Source organism: Metarhizium robertsii, assembly GCF_000187425.2.
Source record: "Metarhizium robertsii ARSEF 23 chromosome Unknown MAA_Scf_3, whole genome shotgun sequence".
In the NCBI taxonomy this organism is placed as follows: Eukaryota; Fungi; Ascomycota; class Sordariomycetes; order Hypocreales; family Clavicipitaceae; genus Metarhizium; species Metarhizium robertsii.
Window position 1 is genome coordinate 2,374,984 of NW_011942171.1, and position 17,127 is coordinate 2,392,110.

General features: G+C 51.6%; 5 protein-coding genes across 5 annotated transcripts; 2 read left to right on the forward strand and 3 right to left on the reverse strand.

The window, feature by feature from the left end:
- Positions 1 to 131: 131 nt before the first annotated feature.
- On the forward strand, positions 132 to 2,164 carry MAA_03691 (protein kinase; the record flags this gene model as incomplete). Its single annotated transcript, XM_007821689.2, has 3 exons — positions 132 to 1,031; positions 1,079 to 2,092; positions 2,153 to 2,164. 3 exons carry the CDS (start codon positions 132 to 134, stop codon positions 2,162 to 2,164), a joined length of 1,926 nt encoding a protein of 641 aa, XP_007819880.2.
- A 1,659-nt stretch (positions 2,165 to 3,823) lies between these two features.
- MAA_03690 (FAD binding domain protein) lies at positions 3,824 to 5,677 on the reverse strand (the record flags this gene model as incomplete). Its single annotated transcript, XM_007821688.1, has 1 exon — positions 3,824 to 5,677. The coding sequence occupies one exon, from the start codon at positions 5,675 to 5,677 to the stop codon at positions 3,824 to 3,826; it is 1,854 nt and encodes a 617-aa protein (XP_007819879.1).
- A 4,908-nt stretch (positions 5,678 to 10,585) lies between these two features.
- Positions 10,586 to 11,801, reverse strand: MAA_03689 (Fibrillarin; the record flags this gene model as incomplete). The annotated part of the gene is made up of 4 exons (XM_007821687.2): positions 10,586 to 10,644; positions 10,702 to 11,365; positions 11,441 to 11,574; positions 11,657 to 11,801. 4 exons carry the CDS (start codon positions 11,799 to 11,801, stop codon positions 10,586 to 10,588), a joined length of 1,002 nt encoding a protein of 333 aa, XP_007819878.2.
- Positions 11,802 to 12,507: 706 nt separating this feature from the next.
- MAA_03688 (uncharacterized protein) lies at positions 12,508 to 13,534 on the forward strand (the record flags this gene model as incomplete). Its single annotated transcript, XM_007821686.1, has 4 exons — positions 12,508 to 12,510; positions 12,689 to 12,902; positions 13,111 to 13,298; positions 13,379 to 13,534. 4 exons carry the CDS (start codon positions 12,508 to 12,510, stop codon positions 13,532 to 13,534), a joined length of 561 nt encoding a protein of 186 aa, XP_007819877.1.
- Positions 13,535 to 14,271: 737 nt separating this feature from the next.
- On the reverse strand, positions 14,272 to 16,632 carry MAA_03687 (F-box domain, cyclin-like protein; the record flags this gene model as incomplete). Its single annotated transcript, XM_007821685.1, has 1 exon — positions 14,272 to 16,632. The coding sequence occupies one exon, from the start codon at positions 16,630 to 16,632 to the stop codon at positions 14,272 to 14,274; it is 2,361 nt and encodes a 786-aa protein (XP_007819876.1).
- Between the last annotated feature and the right edge of the window lie 495 nt (positions 16,633 to 17,127).

Here is a 17,127-nt window from a genome sequence, read left to right on the forward strand (position 1 = left end):
CAGGAGGATAGAAGGAGGCTTATGTGAATTTAGGGCTTTCTGATTTCTCTTCCAATATTAAAGTCGGCTGTCATCCGTGGCAATCATGTCTCCTCCCAATTTCCGTCTCTACCGTCATCGGGCAATAAACCATGGACGTCAAAGACCTCATTGCTCGTGTGTACCCTGTTTCCGATACTCATGGCTGTGCTAAAGAGGCCATCACGACTAGTCAGTATTGTGTACCGCCGCCGCTATCTGATGGACAGCCAAAAGAAGTTCAGTGTGGGCGTGAAGACCGCGAGGCGACTGAGCCTCCGGAGGAAGTGGACGCAACTGCATCCGAATATGACGGCAGGCCCTTCATCGAGATCAGATTCAGCAAGATCCCACGATCGTCCCATGGGGTCGTATTCGGATGTAATAGGAAGAGTGATGTTGTCCTGCCTAATCTACCATGTCTAAGCCACTTTCACTTTAGCTTAACTTTTGATGAGCGAAGACAGTTTATCGTGAAGGACTTGGGATCTCTTATCGGAACCGAGGTAACTTACGACACGAAAGGGACGGGTACGCGACGCAATTTTACCTGGATTATTGGTGGCAACGAAAAAGCTCATCAGCAGGGAAAGATTATTATTAAAATACACAAGACTGTCCAATTTGAAATCGTGGCTTTCGAGCATGACATTGATTCCCAGTCATATATCGACAAGGTCGAAAGGTTTTGCCAGGGCAGTGCGACCGCGGAAGGCCTCCTGGACGGACTAAATATCCCTCTTCGGCCAGACACGCAGTTTGCTACAGGAGCGCATACACCAGGTGAAGGCCCTATCTATTTGAGGGAAATGATTGGACAAGGGGGGTTTGGTGTTGTCACTTATTACTGGGATGTGAGCACCGGGCACGAGATTGTTGTAAAGAGGCCACGCGACGACATGGTCAGGATGTTCCTCAGAAAGGGCGTCAACAGCGCCAAAACTGAGGCTGCACTTGCCGATGCCCGGGGAAAATGGAGACGTGAAGCAAATAACATGAAAAACCTGATACATGTGAGTATACTTTTGCGTTCATGGCGTCATGGCTCTAACCTCAACAGCCTAATATTGTACGGCTGTTGCGTGTCATCGACGATCCATACCCCCAATTGGTCTTGGAATATATCCCGGGAGGTCCCTTGTCCCAACTAGAGAATATAACGATTTCCGAAAGTATGCTGGTTCTTACGCAGTGTCTCTCGGCCTTGACGCTTATGCATGAGAACCAATTAGCGCATCGCGACATATCACCAAACAATATTCTTGTTAAATCGCTGGAACCCTTTGTCGTTGTTCTCGCAGACTTTGGACTATCCAAAGATGTGGCGGAATTACGCTCTCAATGCGGCACTGGTCGGTTTATTGCACCGGAAATCTTTGAGGATAGTAGTGATAGGCGCTACTCGGCGGCGGTGGACATCTGGTCCCTTGGTGTGGTAATGTGTGAGATGCTAGGAATTCTGCCAGCTTACCGAAAGCATAGGGACAACCTCCCGAAAAATGTTCTTGGCTCATCTTGGTGCAGCATAGTGGTTGGTTCTCTCGAAGAGCTTTACCACCGCCGACCTGACAGCCTGAAACGATTCTTGCTCGGGAGCATGCTAGTCCTATCTCCAGAACGACGGTGCTCTGCTCAGGGTTGCTATGAGAGAGTAAAGGAGCTACCGCGCCGCATTGTGGGCGAGGAAGCGTGCGATAGGATCAAGGACGTTTTGTGGCGCGAGGCTACAGTTATCTATTCTAGCGACATCGACACAAACGAGCAGAGTACTGTGCCACTCGGGGATGTCGGCGACGTGAACGATGATGGAAGGTCAACCGATACCATGATTTCCATAGATCCAAGCTCCAGGGATGACGGCGCAAGGAGGAAATTTGCCGCGGCGCAACCTCCATCACGTCAGTCAGAAGCGAGGTCAAGCTTAAAGCGGCCAACAACAAAAATGGCATCCCAGAATCCCAAATTGAAGCGCCGAGGGCGAGCGTCGATCTCACAATCTGGCTTTCTTGATGCCCAAGTCGACCAGGAGGCCGCCGAGGCGGAAGCATTGTTGCAGATTTTTCCAAGCTCACCGGTATGTTGATCTTTTTCTCCATTGTCCGTACAAGACCGCTAAGATGCGAAAATTTACCAGAGGCGCTCCTAGAAAGTACTCAATCATGGCACCAAACCTACCCACATGTGAGGCTACTACATACCTAGGTACTTAATGTAGGTAGGTACTAGGTCCGATGCGAACATCAGACCTTGCCATAATAGGTGCATGTGTACAAATGTACAAGTAGGCAAGGTTGCCCTGCCGGGAGTCGCAAGCAGGATGAGCCTTTTGAAGCTGTTGGTTCGATTCGGGCCCCGAAAGATGCTGCTGTTGCATTTGAAGAAGTTTGGCTGGGTTGATCGAAGCTACTAGAATGTTAGCTATAGCCATGGAATCTCCTAGGTTTGTTTTGTTTCGATGTTCCCACGCGGAGCCCCCCCTGTAGCGTGCTTCCGCCTGCGGCGCTTTTTGATGTCCATACCAAGTTATTGTGAGATTACTTGTGTACGGTTGGCTGGAAGGCGGAGGTGCACAGCACTGTACAAACAGAAAAATCCGCACTGTACGGCTCCCAACACCAAAAAGTCAGCATCGTGATGGTTCACAATGATACGTATCAATGTAAAAATTCAAGTTAAGAATAGTAACGGACAGTCTATGGCAGAGTATATCTGCCCAACAAGAAGGATACGCTACTATACGGTATGTCTGACGCGTCATGATGCGCGTACAGACGGTCAATTTTTTCGGTCTCTTACTGTTCTTGGCTTGGTACAGCCTGATACTGTGTTACCAGATGTTGTGCTTGCACGATACTTGTATCATGCTTGTATTATTATTTATCTCGAGAGGGACACAATAATGCTATTAATATATGATAATATAGAGTGTGATAGCCGGGTAACTAGTCTTGTCAAATACCTGTCGCCTGTCACTGTCCAAAACTGAGTCAAATTTGAACTATATGAGGCTAGTGGCTGTGGTGGCACAGTGTTCATAGACTCTCATCAAAGAACGAAACATTGAAGCTACAAAGGCTCTGGCTCGGCACTTACTCCTACCTACGTTTCGCGCATTGCCATTGCCGTATATTGGCACGTATGGCTGCAAACGCCCTTCACTAAGTGAAAATGTGCTTGTACAATTACATGAACTTCTCAACCCGCGCGCCTCGGGCGGATTCCAAATCGTTCGAAAAAGCTGTGTCCGATGTTCTCGTTCAAAATACACATGTTACGGACCGCGCCTTTAACTTCCCGCCTAGGAAGTGCTGTATATGTATTCGATTTTTGCAATTGAATGCTGCCGGTTCTACATATTTATCCATACCATAAAAACGTTGAATACCCAAACCTCAAGTTTTTCTTTTTCTTTTTTGAAACACTCCTCCGACCCAAAATGCTCACAACAGTATTCCAAATGGTCCGCTTCCTCTGCTGTCTCATCAAACATCCTCCCATGCTAACACGGTAAACCACACGAAAACTCGCCACATGATATCTGCCCGAAAAAACCACCGTCATAACGCCGCTCATGAATAATGCATGATGAATATAGGTTGACCTCTGTCCAGCCCGTGCTTTCCGCCCCGACTATATATATAGAACGCATAGCCCATCCATACTTTTAGAAGCCAAAGAGACGACACAAGAAGGCAAAAAAAGTAGGCAGGTCCAGCCAATTTTCCGTTTCCGATACAAATACAACACAACACATATGGCTGTGTACAGTCCGCCGGGCAAGTGAACATGACTGGGAACTGGCGTATTACCAAGTCTCAGCAATGTACTGTCCGGCTTCTTTTTTAAGCTGCCAAAAGTTCTTGGCTTCGTCGCGCTCCAAGTTACCCTTGGACATGGCGACATCGACAAGAGAGTCTTCAACTCCTTCGCCCATGCCCTTGGAGCTGCCACAGACGAAGATGCGACCGTCCACCGAATTGGCAATGTACCATACAAGGTCGGCTTGGTTTCGCACTTCTTCCTGCACATATTGACCCTCACCCCGGCGGCTTTGCACTACTCTCTTGACTTCGTCTTCGTGCACACCCCATTCACCGCTGTATATCTCATCGACTAGAGAGTCGCGGATTCCTTGCAGAACCCACACCTTGTTGGCACAGTTTGCCTGCTTCAGCCGTCGCTGTACGAAGCCACGGAACGGGGCAATGCCGACCCCAGCACCAATGAGCAGCATTGGGCCGTCAGAGTTGAACTGTTTCGCCAGAGGGTTGGCCATGAGGCCCTTGAACATGGGGATGTAAAACTCGGGTGACTTATCGCCAGCCTCCTGCGCCCTGATGTAGCGTCGAGCCTGTCTTTCGAAATATCCAGATCCAACGCCAGTGCGGCAGCCCTTCTTCCAGTCGTTGGTCTCATGAACGGTAACGGCAATCTCGATGAGGCGATGTCGCTTCTGATCGCGAATCTGGAAAGACTCGTGGGGATCATTGGATAGCGAATAAAAGCGCGGCATGAGCGGTTGCAGGCACGACAACAGCTCATCCATAGGGGGGTGAGAGCTTGGGAAGGCGTTGAGAAGCTGGGAAACAGTGATGTGAGGTCCCGTCCGGAAGTCGCAGAATGATCCCTGGCCTTCAGATGAACAAAGGAACATTAGTATCTTCTTCTCGTTCTCGGCTGTAGCATGCTCAGCGAGGACTCTGAGAAGAGGCTTTGTCGGGGGGTAGGACTGAAGATCAGTACACCATGTAAGCAGGTCGCGACGAGTAGTAACAAGTTCTCGTGCCTTATCGTCGCCCCAGACAGTTGGCCATCTGCCTTTGGTCGTGGTCAACATGATGGGTTTGTCGCGGATGAACCGAGGCACCATCAATGTATCAAGAACGTCCTCGACTACCAGTTCACAGTTGGGAGCCATAACGCCAATGGCACCGCCAACTTTGAAATCATTGCCGTCTTCTTCGGGGTAGCCTGTGATGTCAAGATCGAAATGGTACGTTCGCTTCTCGGCACCATCCTTGGTCAACTCCCGGGCGGTATGAATCTTGGCTGGGTAAACATGGTAAGGAGGATGTGGTTGGACAAATCTCGGAGGCTGAATCGTGGTATCAATAGAGGATAGAGTCTGGCTGAGACTCGCATTGTCCAACACAGGACTTGCATCGGTGGGTTTGGATTCGCCATCGAAGCCAAGCGAAATGGCCGAGTCTGTAGGGGATGGAGCGCTTCTGGGCTTGGAAATTGATTTGAATGAAATGGTTTTCTCCGGCATCTCGACAATCTTGGTCAATGTGGTGGGAATGTCGCCAATTTTGAGCCCGACGGAACGGAATGCCGCATTGTCCGGTAGTGGAACGGTCTCATATTCAACGCCGGAACGGCGAGAGCCTCCCATCAAGCAGCAACCGCCGCCGCAGCAACGACCGACAAATTCGGCAGTCGTCTCGCCGGTAATGCGCTGGATGTCGCGGGCATTTTGGGCAATCAGTCTTGTCGAGGCTCGGCGTTGGCGAGGTTGCACTCGACTAGTAGGTTCTTCCTGGTCCTCCGACTCCTCAGAGTACGTCAATGAGGGGGCAATGGACGGTGCATCGGGCTCCGAGGGGATGCAATCGGATGAAGAGGACGCAAGGCCCTGCGTTTGCGCCAACTCTGTCATTGTAGGAGAGGGAAACTGCGTCGAGATTAAAGACGTTGTGTGGGGTCGGCGCAAATTGGTGTTGGCAACTGCGAGGTGGCGAGACTGGACGCAGATACAAGAGATTTATTGGAGGTGTGTCTGCTGTCGGCTGTCCGGAAGAGTACTTGAGCCCGGAGTACTTCGGCACCTACTGAGCGGCAAGCAGGTACTCAAGCAGGGCCGAGGGTCAGGTATTGTTGCCGTGTTATAGGCGTGCAGAGGTCTGGTGCAACTTGGCGCAACACAATCACCGGGGGATACGTGACTGTAAAGATAATAGTATCGCGGAGAAGACTGGGGACTGAGAGACTCGGGTCGTTGGAGTGAGGAAGATCCCAAGGTTATAGGAAGGTTGAATTTGAATCGAGTCGATTGACGCAAGAACTTTGGCATGCAGGTGAATGAGGAGACGGAGGGTATTTGGAGGGACACCAGAACTGGGGGGCGACCCTCCAAACCTCCGAGGACCTCAACTGGGGAGGGGTCGAGAGATGGCACCTGGGGGGCGTGCGAGTGCGGCAGTGTGCACTCGTGCCGACCACCGGCGAGTGCACACACGTGCAGCCGTGAGTCCATGACGGGGCAGCCGTTGTAGCGTTCGACACTGTGCTGACTGTGCAACCGGCAGGCTGAGAAATGGCTACGGCCAGTTTGTGGCCCGTGATCGATGGATCAATTGGCTTCGAAGCCCTAGTTGGTTCCATGACTTATTAATTTATTACAGAGTGCGGAGAACAGCGGGCTGCAGGCGGCAGAGGAGATTTATTTGCGCAGCATGCTTCCTGGCCGCTGCAGAGCACTGGGACGTTTCGAGCGTGCGACAGCTAAGCGGGAGGATTGATTACGACATTGCCCTCGCTCAACCGATGGATTGCTCATGATGACTTCATGTTGGGAGCATGGATGACTAGACACAGCTGGACCCGGTGTCACAGCTTGGATATGCGCCCACCGGTACGGAGTAGGCTCTATGATACAGGGCACTCCCACAGGGCAGCCTCCCCTGGTTTTCCCATCAATTGTCAGTCACGCTAAGAATGTCGTGTGTAGCCCACAACGCATCAAGCATGACTTAATCGTGTCCCCTTTTTTATCAATCGCCAGCGATGCGAGATGACACCTGTACTTATCCATCAGGCACGACATGGCACCATGCATGACTTGGGCAAGCGTCAGTCGGTCAATACTAATCTCGGTCGCGCGCGCGCGGAAATCGCTGGACCGGGACGACCGCAAGCCCTGCAAAGTCGCATAAATTTGTTTAACAGCCCCGGGGGATGCTCTTGCGTGCCACTCACTCCACGACGTGATGGAGCGGCCAAGTGCGCGAGGCAGGTGCATCCCACGCCCCCTCCCCTTGCCCCGATAAACGGAGCATTGGAGGCGCGAGCCCCAGCCGGCAGAATACCGACCACATGATCGGACGGGGCTTGAGACCTTGGAAACTTGGAAAGAAAAAGTTTATCAATCAGCTCCAACACATACCTCTGGTCGCAAATGTGCCACCTGTTTATTGCAGGGACTTGGTTACACAACTGATTCTCATCGCGATCCCCTCCCCAGGACTGAACGCACAATTAATAAAAATCTTGCCTGCTGGCAAACATGGCCTTGCATCTTGGCCCCTGATTCTAGAACCTCGTCTGAAGGGGTCAACGGTACTCCGTACATGATGCGTTAATGACCTGTTGGGGTGGCCGTCATTGGCCAGCAAGCCAGTCCACCAACGGCTGACTGCCGATTGATAACGGGCTGCATGTCGCATGTCGCCTGTTCCGCTTTCATCCCCGGATCGAGAATGGAGGCTTGCTTCCCACACATGCACTCGTTACTATCGAGACAAATATTCTCATTGAGCCCGTGGTCTTTTGGCTATTAGTTAGGGCCACCTTTACAAAACCGGCTCGCGTGCCAATGGCAATCCGAACTTTGGAAGGAAGGCGCAGATGGCTGGGCGGTTGTCCCCCTTCCTATTTGACTGACGGTCGCCAGTTCTTGCTTCGTTCCAGGCCAAAAAATAGCCTTCTATACTCACCCCCCCTCAACACAAGTCATGCCACACGCACCGTGCGAGCCCGGAAACCCTCACCACGCCGCCAGTTCTTCCCGATGGCTTTCTTCCCAACCGAAATTTCCAGCCGTCTTGTTCCGTCTCGACTGATGCTGATCCGACGATGCAGCGATCCTGCCATGGTCTAGGGCTCTAACGGCGCTTTTGTGACCCAATTCACGGCTTCAAGCTGATGCGTCTTCATTTTAGAAAAAAACGGCCAAAACGGTCATCCGCTGAGGCGGAACCTCTTGCCCGTGCCTTTTGGCCGAAAAGAAATATCGCTCCAGATTTCCATTCATGTGCCGCGATCCATCAACACGTCACATGAGCGTAAACATGGAGCCGTCGTGCAGCCGACGCTCAATTGAATCGTTGAATTGATTTCCCAAGACGGAAAAACTCAGCAGTGCAAGGCATAGGGTTTCGCCAGGTCTGTTGATCCGTTCCAGTCTCCGTGGGTCGGCCACTGGCGTTTTGGCGTCGCGAGCCCCATTCTGTCAAACCAAAACGGCTTCCTCACCTCACATTTTCGTGGATCTGGCTACTAATCTCCCATCCGCTGCGCCGGGTCCGATGAAAGGCCACGAAACAAGGACTTTCTCCTGTCATTGCAATGTCGCTTGTTAGGAATGGGCCTTGTAGGTCCATGTGAAACGTGGGTAAACAGGATTATGGCGGGGCCAATCGGAGGCTCTTGTCCTTGTTGAGGAAAAAAATTTTCTTTATCTGATCATCTTATCAATCAGTCTGATGCCATCTCATCCCTTCCCCCGTTCCGGCTTCTTATTGCCTGGACATGACGCCGTGGCTAAGACGCACCGACCTCGGATCTAATGCGCGTTGGGTGCAGCATCTAATAACTTTAATTACCTGCCCCTTTGTCCATTTCTTCCAACTCCTACTTCCACCCCCTTCCTTCTCCTTATACGCCATATGTACATATGTCCACATTGACAAGGAACGTGTTCCGGTTACCAGGTTCTGGGAGGTTTTATTATTTCAAGATCCCGGCGGTTACTTACACCAAGTACACACACTGTGTCTTTTGCGTAAAATTGGTCCTCGTGTCAGTCTTCTGACTCGAGTTTATGTTCAATGCGAGTTGTAACGCGTCGTGATGCCTTCTGAAGAACGACGATTCTTCCCTCGAATCTTCATGGAAAATCCAACGATGAGCGTAGTGTAGGCCCTCGGGTCTCATAACAAGCATTAGATACATACGCGTAAAGTGGATGATATAGCCGGTTGGGGTCTGAATTTTGCTTAAATGTACCACCAGTGTGTGCATAGAGCGGTGCTTGACACGCCGCGATGCTGCCAAACGGTCCTCGGCCTTGGAAAGATCTGCCGTTAGGCCGTAGCTGGGCGGAGACCTTTGAACAAGCTTGCATAGCCGATTGATAGTTGCATTAGCATCGAGAAGCCGGGGTATTAAAAGAACGCCATGCCTGGGGCCAAGAGGCTCCGACATGGTGGATATGGTGAACATGGTTAAGAAGGGTGACTGGCCTTGTCTCGTATTTGGTAGGGCGTGGTGACTGTATCCTGGCTCGGGGAAGTTACCCGGGCCTCAGCATGCATTTTGTCACTTATCACATGTTGGCCAGATCGTGTCAGGGGCAGGCGCAGACGTCTGCAAAATATGAGCTCATCACGGGATTTCCGGCTACCAAAGATGAACCGCTTTCGGGTCGGAGTGACGGCGCCGCAATAGGAGACGGAAGGGGAAACGCCAAGTTCACCCATGCCCCAATGGCTATCTTTGAGTTTGGCCAAAGACCTGTCTCGTTTCGGAGCTGCAAATAGCCTGTTCTGATATATTAGCTGTGAGTCATGGCTCCCTCCTCTCGCTGTATGGAGTACTCTGTACTCCGTAGGCTAATAAACATCGCTGTGAACAAGCAAGTTCCCCCGGCGACCGCTGCCGAGGGTGTAGGTCACCTGATGCAATTTGTGCTTGGCAGAAACCGGTTTTCTTGTCCGTGTATCGCCTATGCTGGATTAATTTGGGTAATAAAGGGTCTGGTGGCATAGCAACTCGCCTTCGCCTACAGTCTTCGGCTATGATATGGGCAAACCACGCAGTTGCCATGACGGCAGTGTCCAAGCTGTATTAATAGTGAACGCTCTGCACATATGGTAATTTGATGTCTTCGTGTTCCCAAGAAAAGGCATGACATCGACATTCACAGCCTTGAAATGTTACCTTTGATCTGTCGTGGTTCTTATCCATGCATTTGGCTACAAGGGAGGCATTCGGGGTGGATTGCCACAGACTCGGGGCCCTTCAGGATCCAAAGCCCCGAATGAGCATCCTGAAACAGAGCTCATGCATCTAGGCCAGGGTCAGTAGTTCGTCTTTATACTCTTGGATTTCTTTTGAGATAGACACTTCTGTATACACATACCCCTGGTTTCATCTTCAGCAACTACATCGCTTTGACGCAAGTTCTGGCATTGTGTGGCGGCAACAGCATTCCAGTTGCATATTCATACATGTTATACTTGCACAGACATCACAATCCTCCGTGCCAAGTTGTGTGAGTGTAATTCTTTTGATTTGGCCGGACGCCCATACGCATGTTACATACACAATCCAGCCCAGTCCGGAACGCCCTCTCGCCGTGGTAAAACCATGCGGTTAAATCGCATAACATGAAAGAAAGATTAACGAATATCCCCAAGCAGGCATGCAAAATCGTCGATGCACAGATACAGCTCCAAAAGCCAAGTCGTAGTAGTATGGTGGGAATCCCCTGTCAGCTGTTCAAGCAGCAATAAAAATGACTTGGAGTTCGTGAAAACTTTACGTCCAAGTTCCTCTCGCTCTCCGTTTACGACTTGTAGCGCTGGTATTCTCCGGCAACCAAACAATGGTCACGCTCGAAAGGTTCTGGCGTTCATGTTAGCTGGGTATTCGCGGTTGGACTTAAAAAGAAAATTGACTTACCCAGAGTAAGCTGGAACTTGGGCTTGATGGACTCGGCTCGCATCTTCTGGACTTCGCTGGCGAAAACCTCAGCGGGAGGGGCAGTGCTGTCGATGCAGTTTGCCTTGATGGAGATAAGAATACCGCCACCGACTTTGAGGAACCAGTTGGCATTCATGGCAACAATACGGGCCTGGTCGGGCTGGGCAACGTCGGCAAAGATGACGTCCACCATGGGGACAATCATGCGGTAACGAGCGGGCTGTCGAGCATCTTCGACAATGGGAACAACGTTGGTTCGCTTGGAGGCCATGCTGATGAGATCACGACCAGATCGGGAAGAGAACTCGACGGCATAGACGTATCCGGTAGGACCAACGAGATCGGCAACGTGCGAGACAGAGGTACCAGAGGCACCGCCAAGATAGAGGACACGGGAGCCAGGGCGCATGTAGATGTCGTCGGCACCTCCAGCAATTGCAGCACAAAGCTTGCTTCGGAAGGGGTTCCACATACGGTACTCAACCTTGGTTGTTGATGAAGTACCGTCGTCATTCTTGACAGTCTCATCGACAGAGATTCGTTTTTCGCCATAGACAGACTCGCCGGGCGTTAGGTTTCGGGTTGCGATACCATCTTCCTTGCCTCCACGGACGACAAATACGCCGGGGTGGCGGTGAGGCTCCTGTGGAAAGTTCCAGTTAGTCTTCCGTCTGGACGGAGGGGATGATCCCAGGACGACGCAAGCATAGAGACATACAATGATAACCTTGGCACCACCCTTCTGGCCAGCGCCTCCACGGGCACCGCCGCGTCCAGCACCACCGCGACCACCTCCCCGACCTCCACGGCCAAAAGCACCGCCTCTACCACCAGCAGGACCACCACGGCCGCCTAAACAGCAGCAATCATTAGCCTTCATCTCACGATAATAGAGGAAAACAGCAACCTGAAATTCACGAGGAGAATATAATACCTCGAGCACCACCACGGGCACCACCACGACCACCACGATCACCGCCAAATCCTCCACGATCACCGCCAAATCCTCCACGGCCGCCTCCGCGACCGCCTCCACGAGCACCGCCGCCACGGGGACCGCCTCGAGCACCGAAGGCCATTGATGGAAAAGTTCTGGTAAAAGATTTAGAAAATATAGATCGAATATTACCTCCGAGGAGATTAGATAAGTCCCCAAGTGTTCCTGTGAACTCTTGATAATTGATGTAGAACTTGCCGCTGGCGTGGCTGGCTGGTATACTTTTGGATACTTGCAGCGCGGGTGTCGAAGAAATTTTTGAAGCTTTTCCTCTAGAGCTTTTTTCAGGTCCACTTAAAACTACTCTTCTTGGTTAGAGTGCTTTTCACAGGGACCCTTGCTCGATCCGACTTTATTCCGGCTCTGATGGAGAAACTAAAAATTATCAAACGACATAGGTCACGTGGCGTTGGGCCCAGGAGAGGAGTGGTACGTGAGAACCTTTTATGAGGTGCAGAGCCGAAATCAAGCCTAGATGCTAGTAAGAAATTGAAAATCAGGAGGAATTAGATTTTCTAGAAGTAGACCAGCTCTTTCACCATATAAATTTAATTTCGTTTTATTGCCCTTATTTTTTCGTGAGTTTCGAAGCTGAATTTTGACCCTGGGCCTGCAGCGACTAGGAGTAGCCACATTGAACCAAGGAGGGCAGCCAAACCCTAAGACATTCCCGAATCGGTAAGCGAGCTTTGGTCCCAGCCCAGCGCCTTGGGCAAAAGTTCTGAATTTCTCAACTCCAGCCCGCGAACCCACGTCGTCGAATCAGTCACCACATCCAAGCCGTCGAGATGGTGAGTTTTGCCCTGCAACAAACGGACGATTTTGATTATGGAATAGAGAGTCCTGTTGTGCAATCGCTCCTTGCACCTTCAAGATGTCGCTATTTCTACGATTCAAGATTGGAGATTGGGGGATGGATGCAATCGCTACAGAACGACGACTGACAAGTTGGTTTTCCGCGAAAAATAGGTTCGATACGCCGCGACCGAGATCCAGTCCTCCAAGTCGGCCCGCGCCCGCGGTGCCTACCTGCGAGTTTCCTTCAAGAACACCCGTGAGACCGCCCAGGCCATTAATGGCTGGAAGCTGCAGCGCGCTGTTGCCTTCCTCGAGAACGTGAAGGAGCACAAGGAGGCCGTCCCCATGCGACGATATGCCGGCAGCACCGGCCGCTGCGCCCAAGGTACGACCTGGATCCCCAGCGATTGAGAGCCCTGAGAACCTTTTTGCTGTTGGGACATGGGCTTGCCCCGCCTCGATCTCGACATCGGACCAAATGTTCAACACATGGAGGCGAGGGCAACCCGGACACAGGGATTGATAGTCGGCATCATTTTTTTGCGGTCGAGAAGCATCACGGAGCGAGTTTTGCTAATACAAAATCTGAATAGGCAAGCAGTTCGGTGTCTCCAAGGCCCGATGGCCCGTCAAGTCGGCCCAGTACCTCCTGGACCTTCTGAAGAACGCCGAGTCCAACGCTGATGCCAAGGGTCTCGACACCGGTGCCCTGATTGTCAAGCACATCCAGGTCAACCAGGCCCCCAAGCAGCGTCGCCGAACATACCGTGCCCACGGTCGTGTACGTTCCCCATCACCAATCTCCGCTAGTGTGTGATTTGGACGTGGCAAGGGCATTGCAAGCTAACATGATTGGCACAGATCAACCCTTACATGTCTAACCCTTGCCACATCGAGCTTATCCTGACCGAGGGCGACGAGGTTGTACAGAAGTCTGACGAGGTTGTCGGCCGCGATGCCCATCTCAGCTCGAGACAGCGTGGTGCTCGTCTCCGCAAGGCTATCACTGCCGCATAAATTTATTTTTGAAAGCGTGAGGCAGGGATGAATTGTTTTTGCGAAGGGCGATGAAACAGGCGTGGGAATACTTGAGACCTTCATACGTGTTTTCGGGGCGATTCGTGGCTTTTTCATCTCCTTGGTGTATGGCAGGCTGCGGTGGGAGCATGGCATCAAAAAAAAAAGGGTAAAAAGAATTTCGCATACAAACTTTTCCCTCTTTTTTTGCTCGGCAAGGGTTCTTGACGAAAAATAAATCAACGACATAAAAAGGTCACATTGCAATCCTTTCTTGTGTCACTGGTGCTCTCCTTGTGAAATTGTGAAATGGACGACATGAGGCGTAATATTGAATTTTCTGTTTGGTAACCGTAATCAGCATCGGGGTTTGGACAGGCTCGGGGAGTAATTATAGCTGCAAACGAAGCTCGCTGCGTAGCGGGGCGCCAATTTTCTTAAGTATATGCTTTTCTACTCCGTGTTTATGTGACAAGTGCGCTACAACAAAGGCTGCCAGCTCCCACCTCCTCATATATCTAGCCCTGGCTTTGCAAACCTAGGAGTCTCGCTATCAAATAAAATACAGCAAATGATGAAAAAGTCCGAAATCAAACACAGTTGAGCCAGCCAATACATAGCCCGGCCCTTCCAGTGTAAAACGAATAAAAAATCCACACCTGGCAACCTGCCCAGGATCTTGGCCGACCCTAGACTCTATCCTACCTTTGCGAGTGGTAGTATACCCCTAATTCCTTCTATCTTAGAGTTGGTGCGTCTTCATACCATGGACCACGGTCGTATGCTTCAAGTAAACCACTGAAACGACCCTCGCCTGGTCTTTGCACCCCGTCCTGCCTGGCATCATGAATCAACCACGCGTCATACACATCTTCCCAGCCAATGGACATGCCGAAGGCATTGGTGAGAACAGCTTTGTCCTGTGCTTTCATACACTGGATAATGTTTGCCAGCAGCCTGTCTCTACAAGACTGCATTAGGTTCATAATACCATGGTTGCTGTCATGACTGCTACGGTGAACGATGCCGCGTCCAGGGTGCGAATCGGGAAGAATCTCTCTTGTCTTCAAATAAACTGAATCAACCCAGACGTAGCCACATGATTTGAAAGATAGGCAATTAAGGCGATACCTGTGCTCATCTCCTCGTAGATCGGCAGTATGCGGGATATACTGGATGACCGCGCCGACCTTTTCTGCCAAGGCCTCTGACACACTGTCGTTGTCAGACTGTTCAGCCAACAGTTGCCTTATCTTCACACTCGGAGAAAAATGATCGATCAGCCCTGGCCATGTGAGCAGATCCGGCTGGCGGAGCCAGTCTGTTGACGAATGCTGTGCATGAGCATCACCAGGAGGGTTGATGGGCAGATTGAATTGCGGCAGCGGCAGCGGCAGCTGTGCCAACTGTGGCGGCACGATGAGCCCGGGTGCTAGTCCACCTTGAATCGCCTCTGCATCTGGGTCGTCATCTTCCATAGCAGGTACAATGATACCCTGGGCGGGGACAGGGACCGCTGGCTGGGCCATTATAACCTGAGGTATGGTTGTAGGAGGACCAGAAAGGGAAACAGACTCCAATTCCAGCTTTTCAAGAGACGAGAGGGCGAACTGGCGAATTGCTTGCAAGAAGATATGCGGCGAAGACCAACAGTTCTTGAGAGAAAGGTGTTTCACATAGGGGAGTTGTAGCAAGCTTGATGTGTCATCCCGCACCGCCGTCGGGTTGACCATGAGGTCTGGTTGGTTGACAAAAGGTGCGGGTAGGATATATGAGTTGCGCTGGTAGAAGCTTGGCGCAAATTCACCGCCGCATATCCATTCAAAATGAAGGCTCTCGACATTGGGGCACTTGCCGACATGAGCGCTGAGCAGTGTGAAGACCTTGCCGACGGATTCAACAGGCGATATACTGACATCCTCGACATACCCGGGCGTAGAGACTGTCACTTTCCGCCAGTCAGCAATGACGCCAATTGATACGTTCTTGAGGCTGGGGATGCCGTCCCAAAGGTCATCTCGACAGAAGATGTGAATATGGCTACCCGGGACCTTGGCTATGGTCAATGTGGTAACGTGCTGGAAGCAGCCGACGGAAGCGTTATCAATCAAACCCAGCACATAGGATTGAATCATGGCGCGATGTGCCCATTCGAGCTCAAGCAACATCTCTTTTTGGGCTCTGGTGAGATTCGCAGGTATCAAGGGCGAGTTTGTCACGTCCTTGAAGGAGTGGACATAATGGGTCAGAACTCCGCCAGGGCCAAGATTTGAGGCAAGCGAGGTAGACCTTTCGTCAAAGTTGATATTCGCAAGATTGACGTTTTCGGTGTCAAGCATGATGCGCACTGCTTCCGAGACTTGACGTCCTGCGTAGCCAGCATCCTTTGCCATTCTCTCGAGAATTGTATTCCGGAATGCCTTGGGGTTGGGAAACATGGACTTGTGCTTGTCTCGAGAAGCGTCGTTAAAATCGGCAACGGTGATGGCAGGCTGATGGGCGCCTTGAGCCGAACGTTGATGGCGGCGCCAGTCCACGGTTGCAAACACAGGGTGATGGCCACGAGCGCTTCGTGCCAGCTTGTCTGGCCCAAGCAGGAATCCGAGGCCGGCATCGCAACATAGGCCGATATTCTGTACCTTAGACAGACACCGAAGGGCAGCCCTCATCCCCTCAGTTTCGTCAGCGGTCTGCTCGAGGCCCTCAAGATCGGTATATCTATGGTAATTTGCATGTGGCCAACGGTAGATGCCCCAGAAGGCCGGAACAGCCTCCTGGGTAGGCTTCACCGGCGGATAGGCGAGCGAGTCTTCGTCAAGCTCGAGAGACAGCGCAAAGCGGAGGATGTGAGGTCCAAACGACTCAAACATGTGCATTCCATTAGAGAAGAAGTCTGAGGTCGAATGACGCAAGGAGCCATGTTCATCACGACTCAGTGCGCTGTACAGCTCGGATCGGAATGGGACCACGACATTGCGAAAGTACTGGGCCGAGACCTTGGCTTCAAAGTCGCGAGAGACCAAGCGGAGGTTCCTGAGCTCAGCTCTGCTCAGGTAAGACGTGATGATGTCGAAGATCTCCACCGGAACTTGTGCCATGGGCCATGGAGTGAGATGGGGAGAGGATATGGGACAAGGATGAGCTTGCTTGCTGCGCCGAGGCAAAAGACGGAGCGAGTATGCATATATTGAGTGGGTTGGAGCAGGACATGGCCCGAGGCGAGGTCCTTGTCAAGGGGATTGATGGCTGTTGATGGTAGTTGGAAGTGGTTTGGATATGCTTTTGGGTGGATCTGAGATGGGAGCTTGCGGCGTGGCACTGGGTCGAGGGTCGAAGTCAATCACTCCATGTCCGTCACCACCTTCTATGGCACGCCACCACCACGGCGCTCCACCAACATGCTGCGGACTGGCTGGAGCCACACTCACTGATGGGATCTGGATCACAGTTCAATCTCGGCTTCAGGTGGTGTCTTGTAGGTTCGGGTTGGTCCGCCGGCTTGGAGCCTGGGCGCGCAAGCTGTCTCTCTCTCTATATGTTTTGTGTCCTTTGGTGCCATGCATGTGTTGTCCTACCAACAGCGAAAGAGCCTC